At 38.1% G+C, this 26,009-nt stretch overlaps 3 protein-coding genes across 12 annotated transcripts; 2 read left to right on the top strand and 1 right to left on the bottom strand.

Annotated features, from left to right (window-relative positions):
• Positions 1-222: 222 nt before the first annotated feature.
• On the top strand, positions 223-1,327 carry LOC108620005 (uncharacterized). Its single transcript, XM_018016857.2, has one exon. The coding sequence runs from the start codon at positions 458-460 to the stop codon at positions 698-700; it is 243 nt and encodes an 80-aa protein (XP_017872346.1). The 5' UTR covers positions 223-457; the 3' UTR covers positions 701-1,327.
• A 3,554-nt stretch (positions 1,328-4,881) lies between these two features.
• On the top strand, positions 4,882-7,399 carry por (Protein-serine O-palmitoleoyltransferase por). Its single transcript, XM_018016851.2, has one exon. It carries the CDS (start codon positions 5,272-5,274, stop codon positions 6,934-6,936), a length of 1,665 nt encoding a protein of 554 aa, XP_017872340.1. The 5' UTR covers positions 4,882-5,271; the 3' UTR covers positions 6,937-7,399.
• Positions 7,400-8,808: 1,409 nt separating this feature from the next.
• CrebB (Cyclic-AMP response element binding protein B) lies at positions 8,809-25,966 on the bottom strand. 10 transcript variants are annotated; one of them, XM_089474283.1, is made up of 7 exons: positions 25,708-25,726; positions 17,355-17,466; positions 16,306-16,721; positions 14,599-14,865; positions 14,292-14,460; positions 11,723-11,881; positions 8,809-11,591 (listed from the first exon to the last, which is right to left on the bottom strand). In XM_089474283.1, the coding sequence occupies exons 3-7, from the start codon at positions 16,612-16,614 to the stop codon at positions 11,383-11,385; spliced, it is 1,113 nt and encodes a 370-aa protein (XP_089330409.1). In that variant the 5' UTR covers positions 16,615-16,721; positions 17,355-17,466; positions 25,708-25,726; the 3' UTR covers positions 8,809-11,382. The 10 variants fall into 10 exon arrangements, with proteins under 10 accessions (XP_089330409.1, XP_017872341.1, XP_017872342.1 ...); XM_018016852.2 differs by lacking the exon at positions 25,708-25,726 and adding an exon at positions 17,880-18,105; XM_018016853.2 differs by lacking the exon at positions 17,355-17,466 and having other exon boundaries at positions 25,708-25,966.
• Between the last annotated feature and the right edge of the window lie 43 nt (positions 25,967-26,009).

Below are 26,009 nucleotides of genomic sequence, written 5' to 3' on the forward strand. Positions count from 1 at the left end.
TTTACTGTAAAAAATGTTTTTCTTCTTTGTTAAAGAATTAAACATTGAATTATATGTATTTATAATATTTATGATTATAATAACTGAAAATGACAGAATAAATCACATATATAAGTGTCAATTTAATACGCACTCAGTGCCATAAATAATGTAGAGCATTCAGCTGTCGGCCTGGCATAAGCCGACTTCTTTGTGTTTTTGTTTTGGTCGTTGACGTTCGCGGCTTCGCTTCTAGCAGCCGCACAGTTGATTGCGAGTTTTCGAGCGAGTCGGAGCGTCCGATGCAGCAGTAGCTCTCACAGCAATTTACAGTTGCATCCAGCAAAGTCTTTGGCTGTCGGCCGTTGATTCTCGCTGCATCTTTTGCACGTCTGTGTGTGTGTGTGTCTTTTTTTTTACTACTATTTTTTTGTGGTTTTCAATTCGCAAGTGCAGTGTTTGTGTGAGCAGAGTCGCAATGCCGTTCCCCATTCATCCACCGAAGCAAATGCCTTGCCCGCACTGGCAGCACTTTCCCATCAGTCCCGTGGACAGCAAGCCGTCGCCGTTTGGCAGCAGCAACGGCGGCGGTAGCGGCGGCGGCGGCCAGAAGAGCAACTCGTCCATGACAGCTGAGAAGCCACCGGAGCCGGTGTCCTATCGCTACTGTGTCCAATGCAGGGCAGCTGGCAAGGATGTGGGCGGCATCGACGAGGATTGAGGGCCATTTGTCCATGCATATCTTCTTCACACACTGGCAATGCCACGGACAACAGCAGCACCATCCTACCAACCAAGCAACCACCCACCCACCCAACCACTCATTCAGCACGCTCACCAGACACACAAAAAGAACCGAACCACAACCAAATCAAATCAATTCACATCGAGGCACATCACTCCAACCTCAAGTGCTCCAACGCTATGAGAATGGAGCGCACAATCTCGAGTGGGCCAGCGATGAGTGCAAACCCCACCATGATTATGATCACTTCCAAGTTTTTGTTTTTGTTTCTAAGACTTTGTTGTTTATAAGAATTTCACATTGTGTTGCCGACTGCTTGTCGTATCTTTTGCATTTTATTTCACGTGCCAATCATAGGAACACTCCATACAGTCATACAGTCATACATATACACACATATGTACATATACTATGTAATTTGTATACATATACATACATCTATATCTATATTTTTGAAACATTCAAAATGCCTAAGCTAAGATTTTGCTACGAAACTTATTTTTTAGACTTCAGACTATATTTGGTATAAAAAAAATAAAATAAAATAAAAACACATAAAAAACGAAAACCAAAACAAAATAAACGCACGACGCATATAAAAAACGAGTTTGTTCTACAGATACAAGCACAGATGCATGGCTACATGCATACATGTAAGTGTGTGCACGTGTATGCATGAGAGGCATGAAAGAAGTGTGCGTGTGTGTGTGTGTGTTTGTTTTCTTAAGCGGCATACATTTTTTTGGGACTTGTTTGTTTGCCTGCTGCTTCTGTTGTCGGATCGTGCGTTACGTTTTCTACTTTTTATCAGTTTTCAAGGTCAGCGGACAGAACAACAGCAGCAGCAACAGCAACAGCAACACACACACACACTCAAAACAACATTGACAACATTTAAAATTTTGAGCATACGCGCGCGATAAGCATTCGAATCGAACCGCACAGAAACATCTAGCCAGAGCTCGCATTTAATCCAGCATTTTCCATGCGTTTCGATTTGGGTCTTTCGTGTTCGTCTCTCCCTCTGGCTCTCTTGTTCGCCTCTTCGTTCTCGCTTCGATGGTCAGCAATGGGCTAATTAGCTGTTGTCGCCTGTCGCCTTTTGCCACACGCAACTGCACCAATGCAATGCAAGAGAGAATTCTCAGCTGCTTGACGAAGTTCAACAAACTGTTGAAGTGCAAAAATAAATACGCACTCTCCCACACACACGCACACACGCACTCTCAGATGTGCATGGGTGTGTGTGTGTGTGTGTGTGTGTGCGTACTTGTCGAAGAGCAAAAAATGACAAAAGTGTCTCATCTCATCCCATCCCATTCCATCTTATCAAGCAGAGAGGCAATCGAGCCCCCTACATACACACACACACACACACACATATATATATATACATATGTATGTGTAAGGAATTAATAATATAAAAGATACACATATGCATGTATGTAAATACCTACATACATGTATGTATGTATGATGTAAATGATGTAAGTATGCATATATCAACTGTTATACTTTATATTGTAGAATCTATACGTCGAATAATACATAGAAGCATATTGTACATATACATACATATAAAAATTTGTTAACCCACAATATTCCATACACATGTATGTACACATGCATACATATGTATATGTACACAGCTTACGCATATATTAACTCTTATACGGTTTAGAATCTATACGCAGAATAGCACAAATGTAAACAAATGCTCTTAGTCTGGATTTAAGGTGTTATACTACATACATACATCGGAACATAAGCATAGTTAAAGGTTGTGTATGTAGATATTGTATGAACACAATTGGTATACTACATACATCTATGTAGGTGCTATGCATAAAATACAAAATATATACATATATATATACGATTTTGAGGTATAGCACGTACATATGCATATATTAACTGTTATACGATATATGTGCATATGTATTAGATGTCTTACATAGATACATATGGAGAACGTGTATGAACATATAGTATATGTGAAGTGGTACCACATATGCACATATTATATATATCTATATAGGCATTATGTCCACATATAACTGTTATACTATTTCAAAGTTATACGACAAATAGTACTGTACCTGCACACATATATACACACTAAAAATAGAAGGAGTTATACACGTGGGTACTATACATATACATATATATATATACATATACATATATGTTATACGCACATAGACAAAGTGTTATACACATACATTTCGTGTCTCATACATTCGGACCTTATTTTAGTCTTATCGTTGGGTGTGCCGAAACTAGGGGTAATATATGTATGTATGTATGTATGTATGTAGGTAGGTAGAGTCGCTTTCTATCGTATCTCTCTCCATAGTCACAAACATAAATACATTCCATCGTATCTTTATTAACAGCACAAATGCAAACATATCCGACATACGTACATACATCTATAAGTATATGTATATATGTTTGTGTGTGCATATACTGATATTACGACGAATCGCTAAGTATTGCCATAATTAAAAGTAGAATAAAAAGACGAAGCAGAAGCAGAGGTAGGCATAATCATTCTTTTGGCAGGCATATAAACAAGCAATCTAATTAATTGAATAAACTATGTTAGCTACTTGGCTAACACATACACGCACACAAATATACATATGCCCAAACATACATATATGTATGTATGTCTGTAGGCGTAATAAGCAAACAATTCCCATGTGGTATATCTAGGGTTCAAGCGGGGGCGTGGCAAACGCTTTGATATCTCAAAACGCAAAGAACTAGTACGAATGTATAAGAAAACTACAATATATCTTTGTTTTACTTCTGGTGGTTCCAGTTGTATCATTCTTTATCTATATTATGTATATGCATCCACTTAAGCGTGACCAATCATAGAGTTTCTACCCAATCTAGCTACCCTTACACCAACTACACCATTGTAAGCCATTCTGTTTCTAAATAGATTCTGGATTCAGTCCAAGCTCAATTTCCCTATCGCCCACATCCCACAGCTGTGGGCAGTCTGGCGCCAAGCTAATCGCCCTGCCCGTCATGGATATGCAGGTAAAGCGAAGAGATAACAACGTTCGAGTTCGGATTGCCATAAACCAGGCACGACTTGAGTCGTGATCGGCATATATAAAGCCTCAAGCGATCCCAAACTGTCCACAGAGGGCAGCTTATCTAAAACCTGCTCATAATTGGATGGATCAGCAGCAGAATTTTCAAGACGTAAATTGATTATGTAGAAATCGAAGTCGAAATAAATAAATAATTATAATGATAATAAAAATAAATAAATAAATAGCTGTTCATATAGCAAATATATTCATTATTTGAATTTTGTTAAAAATCGAAAATGATTATAAAATACATATATAATCAACTTTATTCATATTTATATAAATGAATTTGCAAAAGATAACAAAAAACTCTTATTACAAAATAAAAAATAAAAATAACAATATAAACGTATAATAGTAATAAAAAAAAATCTTTAATAATTATTTCATGAAAAATTTAACATAGTAAATTGATGGATAAATCAGCAGCATGAATTACATATATTACTTAGCTCAATTTAAATAATGTGCACAAAGTGTGCATTTATAAAATCCGCTATTAAAAACAGTAATTCAAGAATATTTGCATTGAATAAGACAAGAATATCGTAAAAAGAAACCTTGAAATTTGTGGCTTGTTTTATAAATTCGAATATATTATTCATATATTCATATTCATACAACTCGTCTTAATGGCCGAGGCCTTGGCTTTTAAAAATGGAAAAAATATATAAATTTTTTTAAAATGTGCTTAAAAGTAAATTTATGTCCATTAATGGAACGCCAAAATATATATTTTATATATGCAATTAAGAATGTCTTTTCTTTTACTTAACAATAAAATTTGTACTTTAATTAATAATTATAATTAAACATATAAAAAATCCACTACATAGACTAACAAAAAGTAGTTTTATTTTCTTATCAGTTTCAGATAACCGATGTGCAAATCTTATAAGAATTGATCACAAACTTTATTTACACAGTATGTAAATATGTAAATGACCGTGTATATTTATAAAATTGTAATATTTGATCGAATTTTTTTATAACAAATTCATATATAATACCTCATTCCATTAGAAAATATAACAACAAACTTGTTGAAATTATTTCCAATTCAAATCCCAATCAAATTGGATTTTCCTATTGGAATTCAAATGCAAAACAGTCTGGCAGCACTGCCGGCGAGGAATGAAAAGAACAAGACAATGAGAACACAGCGCGGGAAGTGGAATCGGAACCGGTAAAACTATCGTTGGCACTGGACAAAGCTGCTGGAACGAGTGGTTCGCAATGAACAACATCGCTACATCGGTTCATTTATTCGATGCTGCGAGAAATGAAGCCGATTTTGAAAAGTTAACTTGAACAGACCGAGAACAGCGCCCACACACCCACCCAAACGGCTGCCACGCAGTTGCCAATGCAAGCAGCTGCAATATCGCAACAAGTATTTGGCCCAACAACTGTTGCGAAGCGTGACCGTGCAATATGGATTATCAGTACTACGACGACGAGGCGGACTACGCGGACGAGGAGGACGGCCTCGGGGCCGGCGGCGGTGGCCATGCGAATGCCTACATCGATCACGAGGACTTCGAACAGCTGAGGGGCCATGAATACAGCGATGACAACTACGGCAGCGTCATGGACCGCCTGCTGGACAGCTATGAGCACTGCATCCTGCCCTCGCTCACCCAGGTGGCGGGCTACATTGTGCCGCTGCTGCTGGGCTGCCTGCTGTGCCGGCTGCTGAGCGCCGTCTATGCGCGACGGGCACGCCTCGTGGCCAGCGCCAGCTCCAGCTGGCAGGAGGCGAACAGCATGAAGCTGGCGCCGCTGCATCTCATCAATGCGCTCTGCGGCGCCGGCATCCTCTATGCCACGCTGGGCCAGCGCATGCTAATCCTGCAACTGCTCACCGGCATTAGCTATGCGCTGCTCCAGCTGGTGCGCCTGGGCAAGGGACGACGCCCCGCCGTGGCCCTAGCCGTGCTCAGCATCGGCAGCCAGTTCATCTACGAGCTGGCCATCTGGCAGAAGCGCGACGACTGGCCCCAGCTGCGCGGCCTCCAGATGGTGACCAACATGAAGGTGATCTCGCTGGCCTTCGACCTGACCGCGACGGGCGCCGCCGGCCTCCACATGCCCAACATAGTCGCCTACTTCGGCTACATCCTCCATCCGGCCACCTGTGCGCTGGGGCCCTGGCTGAGCTATGCCCGCTACTTGGAGGTGCTGCACAGCAAATCCCAGCTGCGACGCAATCTCTGCCAGATGCTGCTCAATGTGCTGCTCAGCCTGGTGGCGCTGCTCGTCAGCAATTGCATTGCGCCCACGCTGAGCGAGCTGAATGCTCCGGCCGAGCCGCTGGGGGCCCACCAGGGTGGCTGGAGCCACTGGCTGCTCATGTACACCGGCGCCCTGAGCGTGCGCACCAGCCACTACTTTGTCAGCCTGCTCAGCCAGGCGCAGCTGGCCGCCGTCGGGCAGCGACTGGATGTCGGCGCCTCCCAGGGGCTGCTCGGCGATCTCGTCGTGCGTCCATGGCGCATCGAGTGGCCGCATTCGCTGAGCGCCCTGGTCCGCTGCTGGAACATACCCATGCACGAGTGGCTCAAGCGCTACGTCTACGCCACGTCCAAGCAGGAGCAGCTCCAGACTCAGGGCCATGCCCAGACCCAGACCCAGACGCAGGCGCAGACCCACTCGCGCCACAGCACAATGGTGGCCGTGTTCTGCACGTATATCGTGTCGTCGCTGCTGCACGGCATGGACTTCCGCATCTACCTGGTGCTGCTCTCGCTGGCCACATTCGCCGAGGGCGAGACGATGCTGCGCCGCCATCTGGCCACGCTCTGCAATGCCTGCGTCACGGCCAATCCCTGCCCGGGCGCTGAGCGCTGTCGCTATGCCCATTGCCCGCGGCGCCTGGGCTGGCGCAGCTGGACCGCCTGGCTGGTGAGGCTGATCAATCTGGGCTTCAGCCTGCTCGCCATCGCCCATCTGGCCTACCTGGGCGTCGTCCTGCTCAACGATACGCTGCTCGGGGACTCTGAGCACGAGCTGCCCTTCATGTACCACTGGTCGGCGGCCGGCTACCTCAGTCACTACGTCGGCATCGGCATGTTCGTGCTCTACATGTTCCTCTCCTAAGCCTCTGCGCCCAAAGAGAGACTGCTCCTCGCTCCCGATGCTTCATTTCCATTTAGGCAACTGCAGCGGCTTCATGTGATTACTGCAACAGCATATACGATATACTTACCCATGCATACACACATGCACACACATATACTGACATATATTTATACACATACATGCATCATTGGGGCCACAGCTCCTCCTGCCAGCTCCCAGACTGTACGAGGGCAGCTCTCGATGACCGAATAACCGAACTGATTTTGACAACTGTGAATCTCTTGAAAAGCTATTTGTATTTTGATCATACGTATATTTATACACCTATTATATTATATATATCTATATACATACATACATATATGTGTATGTGCAACGTCTGTATGTCTGTCCACCTGTACTCTAATAAATGTAAATTACAAGGTTTTAATATACTATATATGCATACATATAAATATATGTACATATACATATACATATACATATGCAAATGCGAACGTGTTTTCTCATGCTCTTGGTGCACTTTGACCTTCAATGCACCTCGCTGTATAGGTACAATGGCTTTAAAACACTTGGTACATTTGGGCAAATCTAGCCAGACAGCTGGGTAAAATTAAATCAAACTACAATTACTAATTAATTAATTAATAACTAATTAAATTAAAAACCTTTCAAATATTTGGTAAATTGTCTCATCTCATGCTCGAAATTTACCTTAATCTATACAATTTTTTTTCAGTGTTTTTTTTATTTAATTTCTGGAACACATTTCCTTAAAAAAAAAAAAAAAAAAAAAAAGCCTAGACATGTACTTAATGTATTTTCCCTATAAATATTCCTTTAAAAAATATAACTAAACTTTTGTTGTATGTGATCAAATAGTAAGTATAATAAATTCTAGGTATTTCTCTTTTAGCTATGCAAGCTCATGTCTGCTAGATTAGTATCATGCCTATTGCTGAAAATGTACCTAGAAAAATAAAAATAAACTTTAGCTTGATGTTGTCAAATAATATAATAAATTCCTGATACATATTTCCTATACAATTTATATTAAAAAAAAAAAAAATCAATTTTTGGTACATATTCCCCTTACAATTTATATATTTCAAAAATAAAATCAATTCTTGGTGCATATTCCCCTCACTCTTTATAGTTGTAGCATATCTGCTGTTCTGTCAAGATGGGATTTATTTTATGGATACGAAAATTTACTGTTAAAATTTTTATTTCACTAAAAAAATCTTTGAAATTGGCTGACTGAAATTGACAATGAAATGGGTAAATTGAAAAAAAAAAAAAAAATAAATAAATAAAATAAAATAATAAGAATAATAAATTTTATATTTAATTAAAAATAAATTTTGGTGCACTTAAGCGATTTAGATTTGGAGCTTCTATAGTCTTCAATTATCTTTGTGCAATTTTTGGTGCAATATGGATAGATTGGATTCCTGACACTGACATCCCTTGTTTGCCATATTAAAATTGGAATATAACAGGCTCTACAGACTGCAGATTATATAGAGTATGTATGTCGTAATGTTTTCTTTACCAAATTCGGTACACTTCTTGGTACAAAGCTTTTCTTTCTATGAGCCTCTCCCGTTTATAACTCTAAGTATACCATGTAACCGTATAAAATGGGTACATTAATAATTTACCTATGCTCCTTGTTATCGAGAACTCCTTTTCATATTATTTGAGGGTTATTTTAACTTTCTCAAAACAAACCATGTACCAAGAGTACCTTTGTACCTTTGCTTAGCAATTTTTTTGGTACTTGACTGATGTAAAATGCTAAAAACTACTGAAGCCTGCAGATCCTTGAACGGACAAAGCCGAGTAACTTGGGAAAAATGATATGCCAAGAGTAAAAAGAAACTCAAGTAAAATTTTATTTTTTTATTGATTTTTTTATGTTGATTTTCTTTTTTTGTGTTTGTTTTCTTCTTTGTTTTTATTTGTTTTTTTTTGTTTGTTTTCGTTTTTGTTTTGGTTTTCTCATTGAGACAAATATTTATAACAATATTGTAACTTCTACTTTGTTGTTGTTGTTGTTTGTTTGTTTTTGTTTTTGTTTTCATCTTGTTCTGCGTTTTCTTCCACTATTTATTTGCATTTGTTTTCGGTTGTCAGTTTTTGTTTTGTCGCTTATGTTATAAATATTAAAATTACTACCTTAAAAATTATGCAATGACAATAAAAATATTTGTTATGCAACTTCGATCCGGGTTGCTAGATCGATCGCCCCATATGAACTGCTTAAAAGTTGCGCCGTTTTCTCTTCCTCTTTGTTTTTTGTTGTTTTTTTTTTTCAGTTTATTTGTTTAATAATTTGTTTTTTTTTTCGTTTTTCTTTTTGCTCTGTTTCGTATTCAGAAAGTTTTGTTGCTCATTTGATTTTGACATCAAAAATAGATAGATATATATGTATACATATATATATAATTTATGTGTATGTGTGTGTATGTATATATATCGACTTGTGTATACATTTTGTATATACATATATATAGATATATATCTATACTATATAAAGTATTTATATACATATATATTTTTTTTTTTCTTTAGTTTGTAGTTTGTTTACTGTGTTTGACATTGTTTCCGATCTCATTCTTCCTCTTCTTCTTATGCATCTTGACCTATCGTTCCTGGATACATTCTATATATAAAAAAAAATTGCACGATGAATCGTACACTGCCCGCAATTTCTGAAACGTTTTAAATATTTTCATTGTTTGCATTTTTGTTACCATTTTGTTTTTTTTTTTTTTTTATCATTCATAACAACAACTGAGTTGATCACAAGAGATAACGAGAGTTTTTAATTTATATATGTTTTTTTTTTTTTTGTGTTTTGTTTTTCTTTACATTTTCATAGTTGCTTCTGTTGAATTTTTATTTTCTTTATTTTTTTACATTTACAAAATATGTTGAAGCTTTCGTTGATTTTTCTGTTTACTGTTTTTGTGATTGTTTTCTCTCTGTTTATTTTGCTGCCTTTGCTCATGCAAAAAAAAAAAAAAAAAAAAAAAAAAAAATTATAATTATAATTTGTTTGTTTTTTCGTATATAGAACAATTAATTATTTTATATTTCCACTTAATTTCGTTTTCTCTTCCTTCCTTTCATTTAACATAAAATCAGTTAAAATACAAATAGTGTACAAATATTCGCTAACTACATAGTTTTGTTTATCTGTATAAATATATAAATTATATATATATTTATAGATATATATATATAAGGATTTATACATAAAATTGTTTTTGTCGCGTGCGCACAGAGAAAGAAACATTTGCTTAGCCTATGCTAGAGGGCGGGGCAATTGGGGGGCCCATGGGGGAGGGGTTCGTTTAGTTGACAATTTGTGTTTTATTATTAACTTGAATGAAACGGCCATATTTAAAATTATGTAACAAAACTTAAAAGAATGTGCATAAATACATAAATACATACATATATATATGCTGCTTGATTTTTTCTGTTTTTTTTTTTTTACAAATTACAAATTTTAAAACTTAATTTTAATTATGTTTTGTTTTTGTTTTTGTTTTTTTTTTTTTTTTTTTTTTTTTTGCTGTGTTACATTTTGAAGGGGGGCTGGTGTAAGAATTTCGCTAATTGCTGTTTCATAAAAATTTAGCTAAACACATTTAATTTATGGGGTTTTCCTCTAAATTTTACTGTTTTCTCGCACAATGCACTAAATTCAAGATTTCTCCTTAATATATAACAAAGTAGTGTATATATATGTGTTTATATACATATATGAAGAAAAAAAAAAAAAAAAGGGAAGAGAATTGTAAAATACAAATAATAACAGTATAAATTACTGTGTAGTATAATTTAATTATAAAATATAACTAAAGCATAAACATAAGCTTTAAAATAATATTACACATTTAAATTATAAACATAATTACATTGTGTGTGTAGGTGTGTGTGTGTGTGTGTGTGTGTGTGTGTTGAGTGTTTGTTCGCTGTTTGCCGCTTGTTGTGTTGCTAAATGTTGATGCACAACATTTGGTCAACAAGTGCGCGCAGCGCACATGACCAGCACTCGATGTGTGTGTGTGTCTGTGTGTATTTGTGTGTGTGTGTGTGTGTGTGTGTATGGCAACAACAACAGCAACAGCAACAACAACAACGGCAATTATACTACATAAGTGTTTGCTTAGTTTGTATGCTAATCATGATATGCGGCCAATTGCAGTCGTCATCGTCCCTGCTCCAGTTTGTGTCCTTGCTCCTGTTCGCATCCTGCTGCCAACTAGCATACTCCTCCGTGTCGATGTTGTTGCCAGGCCAGTGTAGACATAAAGCTACAACAGTTGCTGCTGCCATTGTTGCCGCTGCTGTTGCTATTGCTGCTGTCAGCAACAACTGCTGCTGCTGCTTCTGCTGCTGCTGCGGCTGCGGCTGCTGCTGCTGCCTATGCCAGCATCGGCTCCACGTTCAATCGTTCTTGGTCTGACAATAAAGCTCTTTCAGCGACTTGAGCTCCTCGATGAGCGCTTTGTTTTGGTTCTCTAGCACCGCCACACGATTCTCCAGGCACTTAATATACTCCTTCTTCTTGCGCCGGCATTCGCGCGCCGCCTCTCGATTCTTTTGCAGTCGAATCTCTCGCTTGCGTGTCTGATCCTCCGGAATGCCACTGTTATCTAAGAAGTGCCGACACAGAGAGTGGAAGAGAGAGAAGAAGAAGAAGAAGAAAGAAGAGTATAAGTATTTGGCTCAGTTATAAATTTTGTTTGTTTCTTTTCTTTTTTTTTTTTCATTTTGTGGCATTTACTGGTATTGTATGCTATCCGACTGGATAGAAAGTAGCCCGGGTCCGACGCCATGTGCAGCAGTGGACTGCCCGCTATGTTGCCGCCGCCGCCGCCCCCCGCCCCGCTACTCAGCTGAGAGCTGAGAACGTTGCTGTCGGACATTTGCAGTGCTCCACTCGCTGCATCATCAGGTTGACGATATTCGGTATACGATATTCGGCATACGATATACGATTTTTGAATTTTATTTTTGGGATATGGTTGAGGGGGGGTTGTTGTTGGTTGTTGTTGTTGGTTGTAGTTGTTGTTGTTGTTGTCATGTTGGTTTTCGATGCGATCGTATTTGATTTTTTTTTTTTTTTTTTTTGGTTTTTTTTAATGTGGCATTTTCGCGAGCAGTAAAAAAAGAAAACAAACAAAAAAAAACAATAAAAATTATAAGAAATCACATTTTTGTTTTGTTTTTTTCTTTGTTTCGAATGTCAAATTTCAAATTTCAATTTTGCGAATTTGTTGTTGTTCATTGTGAGTGTCGGTGTCGGTGGTGTCAGTGGGTGGCTCTTTGTGGGGTGGGTGCGAGTGAGCGAGCGGGCGAACGATCGAGCGAGCGAGAGGCGATATATATATATTATTTGTTAGTTTCGAACAACAGCAACGGCGACGGCAACGGGCGACGTTTGTTATATAAGTACAAATGAGATGGAAGATGAAAGTGTTTGAGGTTTGTTTCCTGTTGAATGTTGAATGTTTGTTGTGCGTTTGACCTAAACTGAATGAGCGAATGTATGTGATGTGTGTGTGTGTGTATGGCGAGAGCAGCATAAGAAATCAACGGCAACAACAACAACAACAGCAGCAGCAGCAACAACAAAGGCTAGAGACACGCCTCAAACTCAACAAACGAAAAATTATGCAAAATGTGTGTGTGTGTGTGTGTGTGATTATTTAGTATTTGTATTTACAGTTATAACATTAAGACTTTTGATGCGCGTTATCCTAATCAGTTTTATATATGTATGTACACAATTCAGAAGTTGTTCGTCTGCTTGAAGCAACAGCAACAACAACAACAACAATAATAACAACAGCTAATGTGTGCATGAGATAGAGCGAGATAGTTAGAGAGGAAAAGAGATAGATAATATTAACTATGAAATAACTTTGAAGCAAAAACAGCCGTGTGATTGATTGAGATTGATTGATGGATGGATGGATAATGCCTATAGACAATAACAGTAAACGCACAACTAAATTGGATATAAAATATTAGATACAAGGGAATGAACTATGAAGTGAACATGAAACATGAGCATGAGGACATGAAAGAGAGGGAAATAGAGTTGGGTCTTAGCTAACTAAAGCATAACTATTGATAATACTTTGCAAACTGACTTTATACGGAATCTGGGGATTTGAGATTATGCCATAAGATACTGACTTTATACGGAATATATATATATATATATATCTCTTATGGCATAATCTCAAATACCAAGCTTCCATTTAAAGTCAGTTTGCAAAGTACTACTATATATATTTATATACATATATAGATATTTTACTAACATAAATTTTACAAATTAAGCTGCTTCATTGTATAAGCATAAGAAAGAGTGAGAGAAATTAAACAAATTTGGTGCTTTGGTATTCTGAAGGAACTACAACTATCTATTTTATACATAAGTCTAAGTTGCCTCAACTAATTGAAAGATAATTTAACTAAATTTAGTATATCATGAACTTAGTTTCCTTTTCAATATTAAATTTGTTTAATTTCTTTTCCACCAACACTGAAGCGCACATGTTTCTAAGTTGAGATTACAAAATTACAAAAATAAATAATTTTTCAATCTTAATATTCCTTTGAAATCGAACAGATTGAACAGATTGTTTTATCTAACATTTGGTGCTCTATGGCATTTCGATTTACATGAACAGAAACTTTCCAAACCCATTAGCTCGCCTATTACATTGGCCTTTTTGCTTAAACTATGGCATTAGAGCTGCCTAATAACATTCTATATAAGCTATATGTTGGTATTCAATTTACGTAAGCTTTCAGACATATGAGCTCATCTATTACATTCGCACAATTGCCTAATAATAATCAATATTATTGAAAAGCCTGCTAAAGAGCTTACCTAATGTTATGGTAATGTTATAGCTATGTTACACAGTTAACAGCATTCTCTACTAAGCTGTTCTCCTTTCTTAAAAATCTATTTGACAGGACTTATTCAGTCATTCATTCTCCTTTCATTAGATATGCTTCTGTTTCTGTCTTCTGTTTCATTTCAACTAGTCTACATAGTCCCAACTGAGCGTGTGTTTTAATGATATAATAGAGTGATATAATAGAGTGTCCTACTATGGTTGCTGATGATTTTTCGCTGGTGCTGTGCTCAAGAAATTCAAGTTAAGCCAAGCACTGGACAATGATTTAGCAGCAAGAGCGCGAACAGAAACAGAGCAGGACAATTGGGAAGGTATAGGGATAGAGAGAGAGAGGGAGAGTGATAGAGCGAGACAAAGTCTGTGGCGCACAATTGTTCGCTGAGGAAGCAAGCGCAAAGTAGTGGGAGAAATTACCGCTCATGTCGGGTCCACTGATTTCGGTGAAGATCTTATTGTACGATGGCCTTCGTGTCAGATTGCTGCGATGATGCTGCGAGTCATCGTCCGATAAACTGTCGTCGCTGTCCTCCGGATGCTGGGTAGTCGGTTCGGGTTTGATCTTACATTGAAAATTTGGAGGGATCTGAAAGGAATGATGTAAAGCTAATTAATACATTCGACTGACTCTGTGTGTGTGAGAGTGAATTGCATATGTGTGTGTGTGTGCGTGTGTGTGTGTGGGTGTTGTAATGTCTGCTTTACTTCAGCAACTGCTACGCACTTTGTTACGCACTTGCACTGCGTTGCTCGTGGTCGTATGGATGACCGTCGTGTTGGCCGGCTTTGTCATATAGACGACGCTGGTGCCGCCTTTGTGTATCGCCGATGCGGCGACCAGCGCCTGCTGCTGTTGTTGTTGCTGCTGCTGTTGTTGCTGCTGCTGTTGCTGTTGTTGCTGCTGTTGCTGCTGCTGCTGCTGCTGTTGTTGTGTGCCGGCAGCGGTCTGTATGACACCCGAATGATTGGCCGCCTGTATCACGGATTGCACCTGCACGAATCGAAAACACAATTAGCCATCATGGATTGAGATGAAATTGAGTCAAGTTAATGACGGAGCAGAGCATGAGAGGCCACACTGCGCATTCCATTAGCAAGCTTTCGGCTGGGGTTAAGCCACCATTACTTAATTGCTCTCGTGTGTGTGTGTTTAAATAAATGATTAGTATCGATATTGTCAGCTGGCCCGGGTTCGAGCCAAGTTCAAATAGATTCCCATATCAAATTTTCAACAGCGAGCGAGATAGAAGAGACAAACAACAATAAAAAAAAAAAAAAAACCTTTACGAATGCGCAACATTTAAATACGAGTTTGTGACTCATAAAACTTTATAAGCGAACACCCATCTCGAGCCTCCAGGCGTCGTTGCTATTCGCCCGATCTAATTATCTTCAGTTAATGAATAATTTTGATGGGAGCCTAGCATTAAGCCTAAATATAAACGAAAAGGTGTGACTAGCCGAAACCCGGGGCGTTTATCGGTCGGAACAGCCCCACTGTTCAAAACTTCTTTCTACTTATATACGTTTCATGATACGCTTTGAAGTACTGGAGTGTTATAGGCTTTAGAAGCGTTTTAAGCTATCATAGCTAATACCAATTTAATAACTCACTGGTACTTAACATTCTACTCTATTCTACTTGCCTTAATTCTCATGCGCTTCAAGCGTCTCTTGCGTTTTACTAAGTGTTGTCAAGTCAAGAAATTAGTAAAACCCTTTTAGATACTTTGATTCTATATATATTGGAATAGCAACAATTCTAAAGGCTCTTCATGCATTTCTTGATTCATTGAATGAACTAGTTTTTAAGTACATCTACAATTCGGCTTGAACTGATTCGATTGTCGAGTCTTATGTGATTCGCTGTTGCATGTTCCAGCCTTCTGAAGTGGAGAAGGGGCAAAACTCTGGAGCTCTAGCTTCAAGGGGTATTGAATTCAATATGAAATATGAATCCATAAAAGTTCTTAAGTTTCTTTAGCCAATTATCAAGTAATATATGACTATATTATAAATAATTGTCAAGTTTATAATGCTAATATATATACTAATACTAACTGCTTCCAAAATTCTATCAATAATACAATCGATAATAATTATAGTAATTATTTACTATTAAAACTCCTATGTCTATAAACTTATATGAATGTATATATTTAAATCTGTCTTATATATAGATATATACTCTATACATATGTATTCTCATTCCTCTGCCAACGATCTCACATATAGGCAATATATGGCACTATATGCTATATATTCCGATGCTATAGATCTCCCATTTGTATAGCCTATATACACACTATATTCTCTATATATATTCCGACTCCTTTTCGCACTGTAGTGCATTTTGCTTGATGGTTTGCGCATGGGGCCCATGGTGCGCGAGGAGGGGGCTGGTGCGGAGCAGGACTGGAGCGGGACTCACCTGCAGGCCGTGCTGCACGAGCGTCTGCATCGGGTAGGGGATATTGCAGTTGGCGGTCGTTGTCAGCACGGATGCCGCGCCGCTGGCGTTGTTTGTGTTGGCCGTCGCTGGAACGCCGCTCGTTGTACTTTGCTGGTTTTGTTGTGTTTGCTGCTGCTGCTGCTGTTGCTGTTGGCCGCCTGTTGCTGCCACTGCTGCTGCTGCGGCGGCGGCAGCGGCGGCGACGGCCGCTGCTGATGTGACATCGTTGACGTCGTTCACATTACCGCTGGAGGCCGAGTTGCCGTTCTCCTCGACGATGCTGTCCATTTTAGCGATTTTCAGCAGCACCGTTACGCTCTCCGACAAGTGCTTCAGTTTGGCGTCTTTTCCGTTTCAATTTTGCCAGTTTGAAGTTGATGGATGCTGGACGACGACTGCACAATCCAGGACCAAATGAAGGCAGGCGCGCGGACGGTTGGGCGAATGGACGGACGGCCGTTCGGTCGGTTGCCAAAGCAATGAAAAAGATGGGCCGCGCGCACACACACACACACGCAGTAGAAAGACAGGAACAGCGTAGAAAAAAAAAAACAGAAATAGAAAGAGAGAAATAGAGAGGGAGAAAAAGAGAGAACAAGAGAGGGAGAGAAAGAGAGAGAGATGTGCACAAAATTGGTTTCATTGGTTTTTGGTTACAATATTGCTTGATTGGTAATTGCTAATTGTTAATTGTTCGTTCCAACAACAACAAAAACAGAAACAAACAAACAAATAACACACACACACACACACCAACACACGTTGACTGTCACTGTCACTGCTGTTGCTGCTGCGGCTGCTGCCTTTACAACTGTTGTTTGGTTTGTTTTGTTTGCTTGCTACAAAAATGACGACGACGATGACAACGACAAAACAACAACAACAACAACAACACTAACAGCAACGGCCATACTGTCTCAACTGTTGTGTGTATTTTTATGAAATGACGTCATGACGACGTTGTGTTATAGGCAAACAAAACAACAACAAAATGAAGAAAACAACAAAAACAAAAAACGCAAACTTACTTTCTGATGACATCACTAAAACGTTGCTGCTCCTCTTGTTGCTGTTGTTGTTGTTTTTGCTGTTGCTGTTTCTGTTTCACTTCTCGCTGCGCGCGCTGGTGTTTGTGTGGGTCTATATATATAAATATACTTATATATATTTATATTTATATGTGTGCGTGCATGTGTATATATGTAACTGTAACTGTGACTGTGTGTGATTGTGCCTGTGTCGCGTTGCGCGCTGTGCTGGCAACTTGTTGAAAAATTCAACTGTACGCACGCCACACACTCTACGAGCAGAACAGACCGCTAGCTCCGCTTGCCTTGCGCTGCTTCTACGTAGCGGATTGCTGCTGATGCATAGCTAATGGCAGCGGGATTATGGTGCTCCCAAATTCTTCGCACAGGCGAAATGATTTGTTATTGGATTTGATTGGGTCGGACGGTGACAGCGACGGCGACGGCAGGCAAAACACTTTTCACACAGTTGGCAGCACGCGCGCTCTGCACACCAAAAATTTTTCTGCTGTTATCGTTGCTTACGTTCTTTTTTTCAGAGCAGCGCTGTGTGATTTGTTTGTCAGCTGCCTGGGGGCCAGTGGCAGGATGCAAGGACACAAATTGTTTATCGCTAGTTTAGCACGCGCGTTTTAGCTCACATTCAACATTAACTACAATTTATTGATCAGGTTCTTAGCCCTTTTTGCGCAAAATATTATTTTGTATTGCTCACTCGCTCGCTCGCGCTGCTTTACTGCCTCGGTACTGGCGCAAACACACACAAACTCATCTGCACAAGACACACACATACGCACACAACCAAGCTATCCACACATACACCAATATATACAGAGAATACGCACTCGCAAGCACACATATGCATGCGCACGCAGCGACGGCAACCCGTTTTACAGTTGAGTGTTGCCAGATAGTTGGCACATAAAATAAGCCACAATATTTTTAGAAATAGTTTTAACGCAAAAAAGCAAACCAAAAAAATTGTTAGTTTAGGAATAATTGTATATTATTTACGTCTTGTTTACATTAGACATTTAATAATTCCACACCCCGATGACCATATAAAAAAAGCGCGCGATAAGTCAATATACAGCTGGCAGCACGGCAAACAGCTGTTAGGTTGTGCGACACTGCTGGCACCAGGGCTGCAACTACATACAATTCTGGCGCTCGATTAATTAATTTGAAATAACGATTATTCATCAATTTCATACGTGCTTAGGTGACCATAAACAGCTGCTTGTAAATTGGTAATTAATTTTAGTACTTAAGTAAAGTACTCAAAAGTGATTTTGCAACATTTGCAAAACAACTGACTGTTTTAAAGCGCTAAAATACCGTTTGACTTGCCAACACATATTTAAGTACATATATACAAAAAAGCTATAAAATCGAAAACGTTTAAAAACAATTGCATTTTAGAATTGCTATTTAAAATAATAATACATTTACAGATGTCGTCTAATTGTACCGTTGCTCATTTTACTTTCAAACACATTCCATTGTGCCTCTAATTTCTGACACTCGCTTCGTTGACCCAGCCCACAAAACGCCGCGCTGTCTGTGCGAGTCATACTCTGCAGAGAGACAGTGTGAGAGAGATAGAGAGGGATAAGATGAAGGTGGGAGCGAGAGCGAGGATGAGGAGACTGGCCGACTAACTGACTCAGTGCATGCCATTTACCGTTGCGGCTGTTGTTTTGGGCAACAACAAAAACGAAGTTGGCGCCGTTTGGTCAGAAAATTTTAAGTACTGAGTGCATATGTATATACACATACATATGTATGTATGTATGTATAAGTATATCTGCATGTAATTATATGTATTTGCACTGTACGTATTGTACATAATTATAACTATTGAGATTTAATTGAAAACATTTTAAGCCAATGAGTAACAATATTGAAACCTTGTACTGGCATCTTGTTGAATCAAATCAATTAAATATCAATTAAATGTAAGCAAGCAATTTTATAGATGCTAATGACTGCAACGATATGGTATGACGTGATATTGGGATTTCAAAATGTCAAACTATGTGTGTATGTACAAATAAATGTATTCTTTTAAGACATAATTTAATTTTGCAAAATAGATTTACGACTATTAACTACATTTTAAATATCATAGATTTAAAATAAACAAAATATTTTAATGCCGTAATACGGTTTGTCCAGGTATTTAACTGTATGTATGTATGTGTTGAAGACAGGCAATTCACTTTTGTTTTTTTGTGACGGGACAGCTAGACGCTAGCTAGCTACAGGTTAGCTCACGACTAGACAAACTCGTGCTTTTTATTTATCGCAGCTGATTAAAATGTTTTGTTCCTATTAAATGTTATGTATTTGTTGCACTGAGCAAACTGCGAACAGACAGCACATAAAAATATAAGTATAAAAAATAAAGCACAGTGACACTGCACTTAAAATGCTAGCTGGAATTGAATTGATGTTGATGCGCGTGAAAGACAGACCGAGAGACAGGCAAAGAGAGAGCAGGAGAGAGAGAAGAGGCGCTGATTCAGTTCAAAGTCTTTGAGGTGGACGCGTGAGAGGCACGCAAGCTTAGAAACAAGTACTGAGAAATCGAGAAGTAATATTTTTGCAAAATACAGATTTGTTTGAGAATATGTATATGTATGTGTGTACGTTCAGAATAAAATTCCGTTCCTAAACACTAATTTGCAATAGCAAACAGCAGCAGCGACAAGAAGCAAATCTGTGCACTCACACTCTCATTGCTTCATGAAAATTTTCGGTTTTTGCAATCGTCTTTTTATTGCCGAACGCGATAGTCACGCGAACATCACTAGACGCTTTAAGCTGTCAGCCTAGGCAAGTGAAGCTGCGCCTGTTGCTGCCGCCAGCCACCCACCCGCGTTACAATCATCTGTGCGCGGGTCCGTTTTATCATTGTACTTTTTTTTTTTTTTTTTTTGAGTTGAGCTGAGTTGTGTTGTGCTTGTCATCACTGCGTAAGCACAACTTAAAAATACTTGTGGCGACCATTCAAAGAGGTAATTGACACCGCAACGAGAGCGAAAGAGAGAGAGAGTGAGTGAGAGAGGGTGACACAGGCCTGGAGGAAGGTGGGCAGGCAGAATGACGAAAGCGAACAAAGGCGCAACAGTCGCAAAGTTGAAAAAGCATAAATAAAAAAATCTGGCAACGTCATCGACGTCATTGACATCATCGTGAATTATTGGTTATGCGAGTTCAAAATCGAAACATTAAATAATGGCATTTCATTTCTTGTTATTCATACATATATTTATGCATACATATGTGTGTGTATGTATATGTACATTCGCATATGCATATCTACTGTCTTGCTCTTGTTGTTGCTGTAGCTGCTGTTTCCATTTGACATTAACAGCACAAGTCACAGCAAAGACAGCCAACGGGAATGGCAATATTTGCCTGCTGCATTTTAATCAATTCCAATCAGTCGTCGTCGTCGTCGTCGTAGTCGTCTTTTGCTTTTGGGCTTTGACTTTGGCAGCGACGCAAAGGCGAATGCGGCGGCGGCGGCGGCCGCTTTCTCGTTCTTAATGCCTTCGCGTTTGTTCATACGCAAAATGTGACGTCAGCATGATATATTTTTAGCTCGTCTCATGCATTGCATTTTGTTGCGAATGCCTTTGTATTTGTGTGTGTATTAATTAAAGCTAAATGAGTGCACAGCAGCATCAACAGAAACAGCAGCAACAACAACGACAACAACAACAACAACAGCAACAGAAATCGCAGCATAAACGAAAACAGTTAATACTTGCCATGGGAACTCGCAACGGAATGGCATTGGAACTGCGCGTGGGCAAAGGGCAAGGGGGAGGTACAATGTGAAACGCGAAACGGGACAAAAAAAACGGGAGCTGGAATATGTGTGTGTGCGTGGGAGATACACACACATACATGCATACATAAGCGCTTCAAACGTTGCCGCTGTCAAACAAACCAATTGTTTGGGGGCGAAACTTTTTGCCGTTAGAATCTGTTGCACATGGCCAACAAATGCCTGCCGCCAGCCCGTCGCCACCCAACACCGCCCACTCGACGGCTTTTATGCGGATTATCAGCTAGCAGTAATTTGATAATACAACCATTTTGCGTCTACACCAGCTACCAATATCTACCAATACATGTGTATGTATGCATATAAGAAGTATGTACATACATACATATGTATGTATGTGCGTATGTAACATGAGTACAAGCCGATTTGAGCCAAAGCAATCGCGAATTGAAATTCGATCGACATGAACTGAACCATAAATCAAAGCGAATCGAATTCAAATTTGAAAATCATCGGATTTTGAATTTGAAGCTAAGCTCGGTTCACGAACTAACTCCTAATTGAGTTAGCTTAAACTCTGAACCGCACCAACACTCGTGCAGCCCTGGTGCGTATCTATCCATATACTTATGTACATATAAACATTCAATGTATATATATATGTATATGTATATGTATGTATGTATATATTTGTGCATATACGCGAATGAGTATTTGTTATCATTTTTGTTTTGGAGGCGGCAGCCCTTCCCCATTTCCGTTATCAGCGTCGCTGTATTACGTTGAACGGCAGGCAAAAGCATAGAAAAATCAGCTCAACTTTGCAGCTTAATTGGAGCCGGGACTAAGGGAATAACGGAATGCGAGCATTCCGGGTGTACAGTATTTCAGATATTGACAGATTCATGCGATATAATAAATACCACACATACATACATACAGACGTGAATCTACAAATTTACGATACGATCTTGAATTCCAAACGCCTCAAATGCGAAATTCCTCTAACTTACTAACGCGATGTGATACGATCGATGATGTAATGAAATATCTTACAGAAACAAGACCTATTAAACAGCTGTTTGGGTAAATACATAGATAAAATAACGGTTGAATGAAATAAATGATTTGAGCAGGGACCGCAAATAAGTGTTACGCATTTAAAAAAATTGAGGCTCAAAAGTATTCCCAAAAAGAGAGAGGAAAACACACATAAGGATATTTTTTTATGGCGAGTTCAAAAAAAGGATAAACTTTTATTGGTAATTTTTTATAAAAAAATTATTTTTAATTATTAAAATTGATTTTTATGATAAAAATCAAAAATAATTATTACAAAACAATTTTATATAAAAATCAAATCATAAGTCTTATATTTGATTTTTATTATAAAAATCAAAAATAAGACTTATGATTTGATTTTTATTTTAAAAATTGAAAATAAAAATTGAATTGATATATCTCTTGAAGTAAAGGAGCTAGATCATATATCGGCATATATATATGATCTACGCATTATTACCTTTCAGATGATATATAATATGTATGTAAATATGTACATATATACGTACATATACATTAATTATATACTTAGACGCTTTCCCAGGGCACTTGCGCTGTGCACTTGCTCGTACCTATTCAGCAGATAATGTGAGGGGGAGACAGATGCAGATAAAGCATAATCACTGTATATATGTTTGTACATATGTACATATGTTTATATGTATATATACGTATTATTGTCACCTTTCCCTGCTCCCATAGATATAACACTTGGTATAAGTTTACTATTTATTTAGTTTTAAGAACATTATTTTTTTTATAGAGTCTGCACTTAGGTTAGACCTTAAGTCTGTCAGCACAAGCTTAAGCGCAGAAAATGCCCTTTCCACCGAAACCTGCGGGGCAGGCACCGAGTGAACTATCTTGGCAAGACGGTACAATCGTGGATATGTGAACTTTTTGTCCTCCCAATAGCACATAATATCCACGTTTAAATCTATTGGCTTTGGGGAATATCCTGCCCTGCCCTGGGAAAGCGTCTAAGTATATAATTAATGTATATGTACGTATATATGTACATATTTACATACATATTATATATCATCTGAAAGGTAATAATGCGTAGATCATATATATATGCCGATATATGATCTAGCTCCTTTACTTCAAGAGATATATCAATTCAATTTTTATTTTCAATTTTTAAAATAAAAATCAAATCATAAGTCTTATTTTTGATTTTTATAATAAAAATCAAATATAAGACTTATGATTTGATTTTTATATAAAATTGTTTTGTAATAATTATTTTTGATTTTTATCATAAAAATCAATTTTAATAATTAAAAATAATTTTTTTTAATTTATCAAAAAATAATAATTATTTTTTAATTTTTTCCTATAAAAGTTATAATCGTTACGGTCCCTGGATTTGAGTGTCGAATGTAAATATATATTTGAATAGTATCTGTTTCAATCTTAATTGTGCGAAAGTTTCTCCCTCCAGATACTAGCTTAGTTTGATCTTAAATTGGATGTTCCATTTCTCTGCAATTTATCAAGTTAAATATTCGATCTACGATAAGGTGACAATTTAGTAGGCTTTTAAAATAATTCTTTGATTGGGCTCCAGCGCGTGCCCATGACTAATGTTTGGTGCGGGTCATAAATTGTTAGAACACCTCACTTATCGGGTATATTAAAACGTCAATTATCTGCATTTAAAAGGGGCGTACTATTTTAGGGAACACCTTCATAGAATACCTCATTCTAGATTTAACTGGCATTATGCTAGATAGAGTTTTGCTATATCTATGACTAACCTATATTTTATTATGTCATGTTGTGTGTCATATTCCTATGTATGTATGTATGTCTGTATATCATATTGAACGTACTACCTGTATATAGTTGAATGTATTTACATTGCCTTGGGTTACAAACTTAACGTGACTTTTGAATCTCCATGGAAATTAATTTCTCTATAACTTGTCTCATCATATCGTTCATAGCAATTATTGGTCTCAGTTTTCTGCACTATTCTATTTCCAAATTGGATATATGTATGTGTATATTTATATATATTTCATATATATTGTATATGTGCTATCCAAGTTGGATACGCTGTAACCTTTATGTCTTTAGGGGCAGGTTATTAATTTTTTTATTATTATTGTTTTTGTCGTACATTGTTTTCAACGTTTCTTGTTTACAATTTATATAATGGAATGGTTTCTGCTCTCACTCAAAAATAATTTTGATGTATGAAGAAATATATATGAAAAATTTATAATATAAAAAGGGTTTTTTTTTTTTTTTTGTAAAACTGGAGAAAAAAATAATTTGTTGAAGCTTATTTCAATTTAAATTTAAAATATTATTATTTTGAAAATGACCGATTTTTATATACTTTTTTGACGCACTGTTCACGTAAATTTAAATGCACATTTTAAATAAATATAACTTTTTAGTATATTCACTTTTTTGTTGCATTATTTAAGTGAATAACCTTTTGTCAATTTAATATTTAATTAGTTTTTAATGAACTTGATGTAGTTGAAAATGAGTTAATACTCCCGATAAGAGCTATTAAGCGTATACTTCTGTCTAGTGGCGTTGCCACACCCCCACACTCGCCTCTTATCATATCTTACCCGCTAATGTTGCTGTTGTTGTTGTTGCTGCTGCTGCTGCCGCTGACTAATAACAACAAAATTCGCCACAGCGAAGAGAAAAAGCTAAAATTTTCGCGTAACAGCCACAAAATTTGTAAAAATTTTTGCAAGCCGCTTAATGAGATGTTTTAACAACAATATACATCAATAAATAACAAAAGCAATGACAAAAAAAGAAGCAAGGAACGAAAGTAAATAAATAACGTAAAAGAAAACAAACAGCTTTTGCCGTTGCCGTTGCTCTTGCTGCTGTTGTTGTTTTTGCTTTAGTCGCTGAGTTTGCTGCGCGTTTTGCGCTTTTTGTTTTTGTTTCGCTTTATTTTTTGTTTTTGATTTCTTTTCGTTGTGTTGCGATTACGTCAAGATTTTTGCTGTTTCGCCGATTTGTATTTGATTACAATACATTATATGTACAAATTATATACATATATGAATATAGATGTATATGTATGCATGTTCATGCATATGTACATATGTACATATGTTTGCATGTATACAACGTGCAGTTGCTGTTGCTTTTGCTGCTGTTGTTGTTGTTCTCGTTAACCGTTTGGCGCTCTCCCTATTGGAATTGCGCGTGCGAGCGAGACAGCGGCTATAATTACTTGCTTAACTTCTTACACAAATATTTCACACATGAAAAGTGCGCAAATATTATAAAAAAAAAAGGTCACTCTCACACACGCACACTTAGACACTAGTAAATGAGGGAGTTGTTGTTGTTGTTGGTGCACTTCTAATACTGTTACATATATACTACACACATACACGCACATATGAATGTAAATATGTATGCGTATGCATGTTTTTGGCGCCTAAATTTGTGCGCGCTTCTTCTTCTTCTTCTTCTTATTCTTTAATGGGCCGCACTCGTCACCTTTTGTCGTTGGCTATTGCTATAGCTATAGCTGTATCGTTGTAGTTGTTGCTGCCGGCGCTTGATGACGCGACGACGGCGCAACCAACAACTGACTGAATGTTGTTGGTGCTGCTTATTGCGACTGCGATTGCGATTGCTATTATTGTGTTGTTGTTCTTATTGTTGTTGCTTTGGGGGCTGCTGCTCGTCGCTGCTGCTGCCTCTGACGCCGCTTTACGTAGCCGAACTGAAAAGCAATACTGACACCGATGACTGACTAAGCGGCCACGACGTGGCTACGACGACGACGACGACGACCA

This window comes from Drosophila arizonae, chromosome X (assembly GCF_054131065.1).
Source record: "Drosophila arizonae isolate 15081-1271.41 chromosome X, UAZ_ARI_1.0, whole genome shotgun sequence".
In the NCBI taxonomy this organism is placed as follows: domain Eukaryota; kingdom Metazoa; phylum Arthropoda; class Insecta; order Diptera; family Drosophilidae; genus Drosophila; species Drosophila arizonae.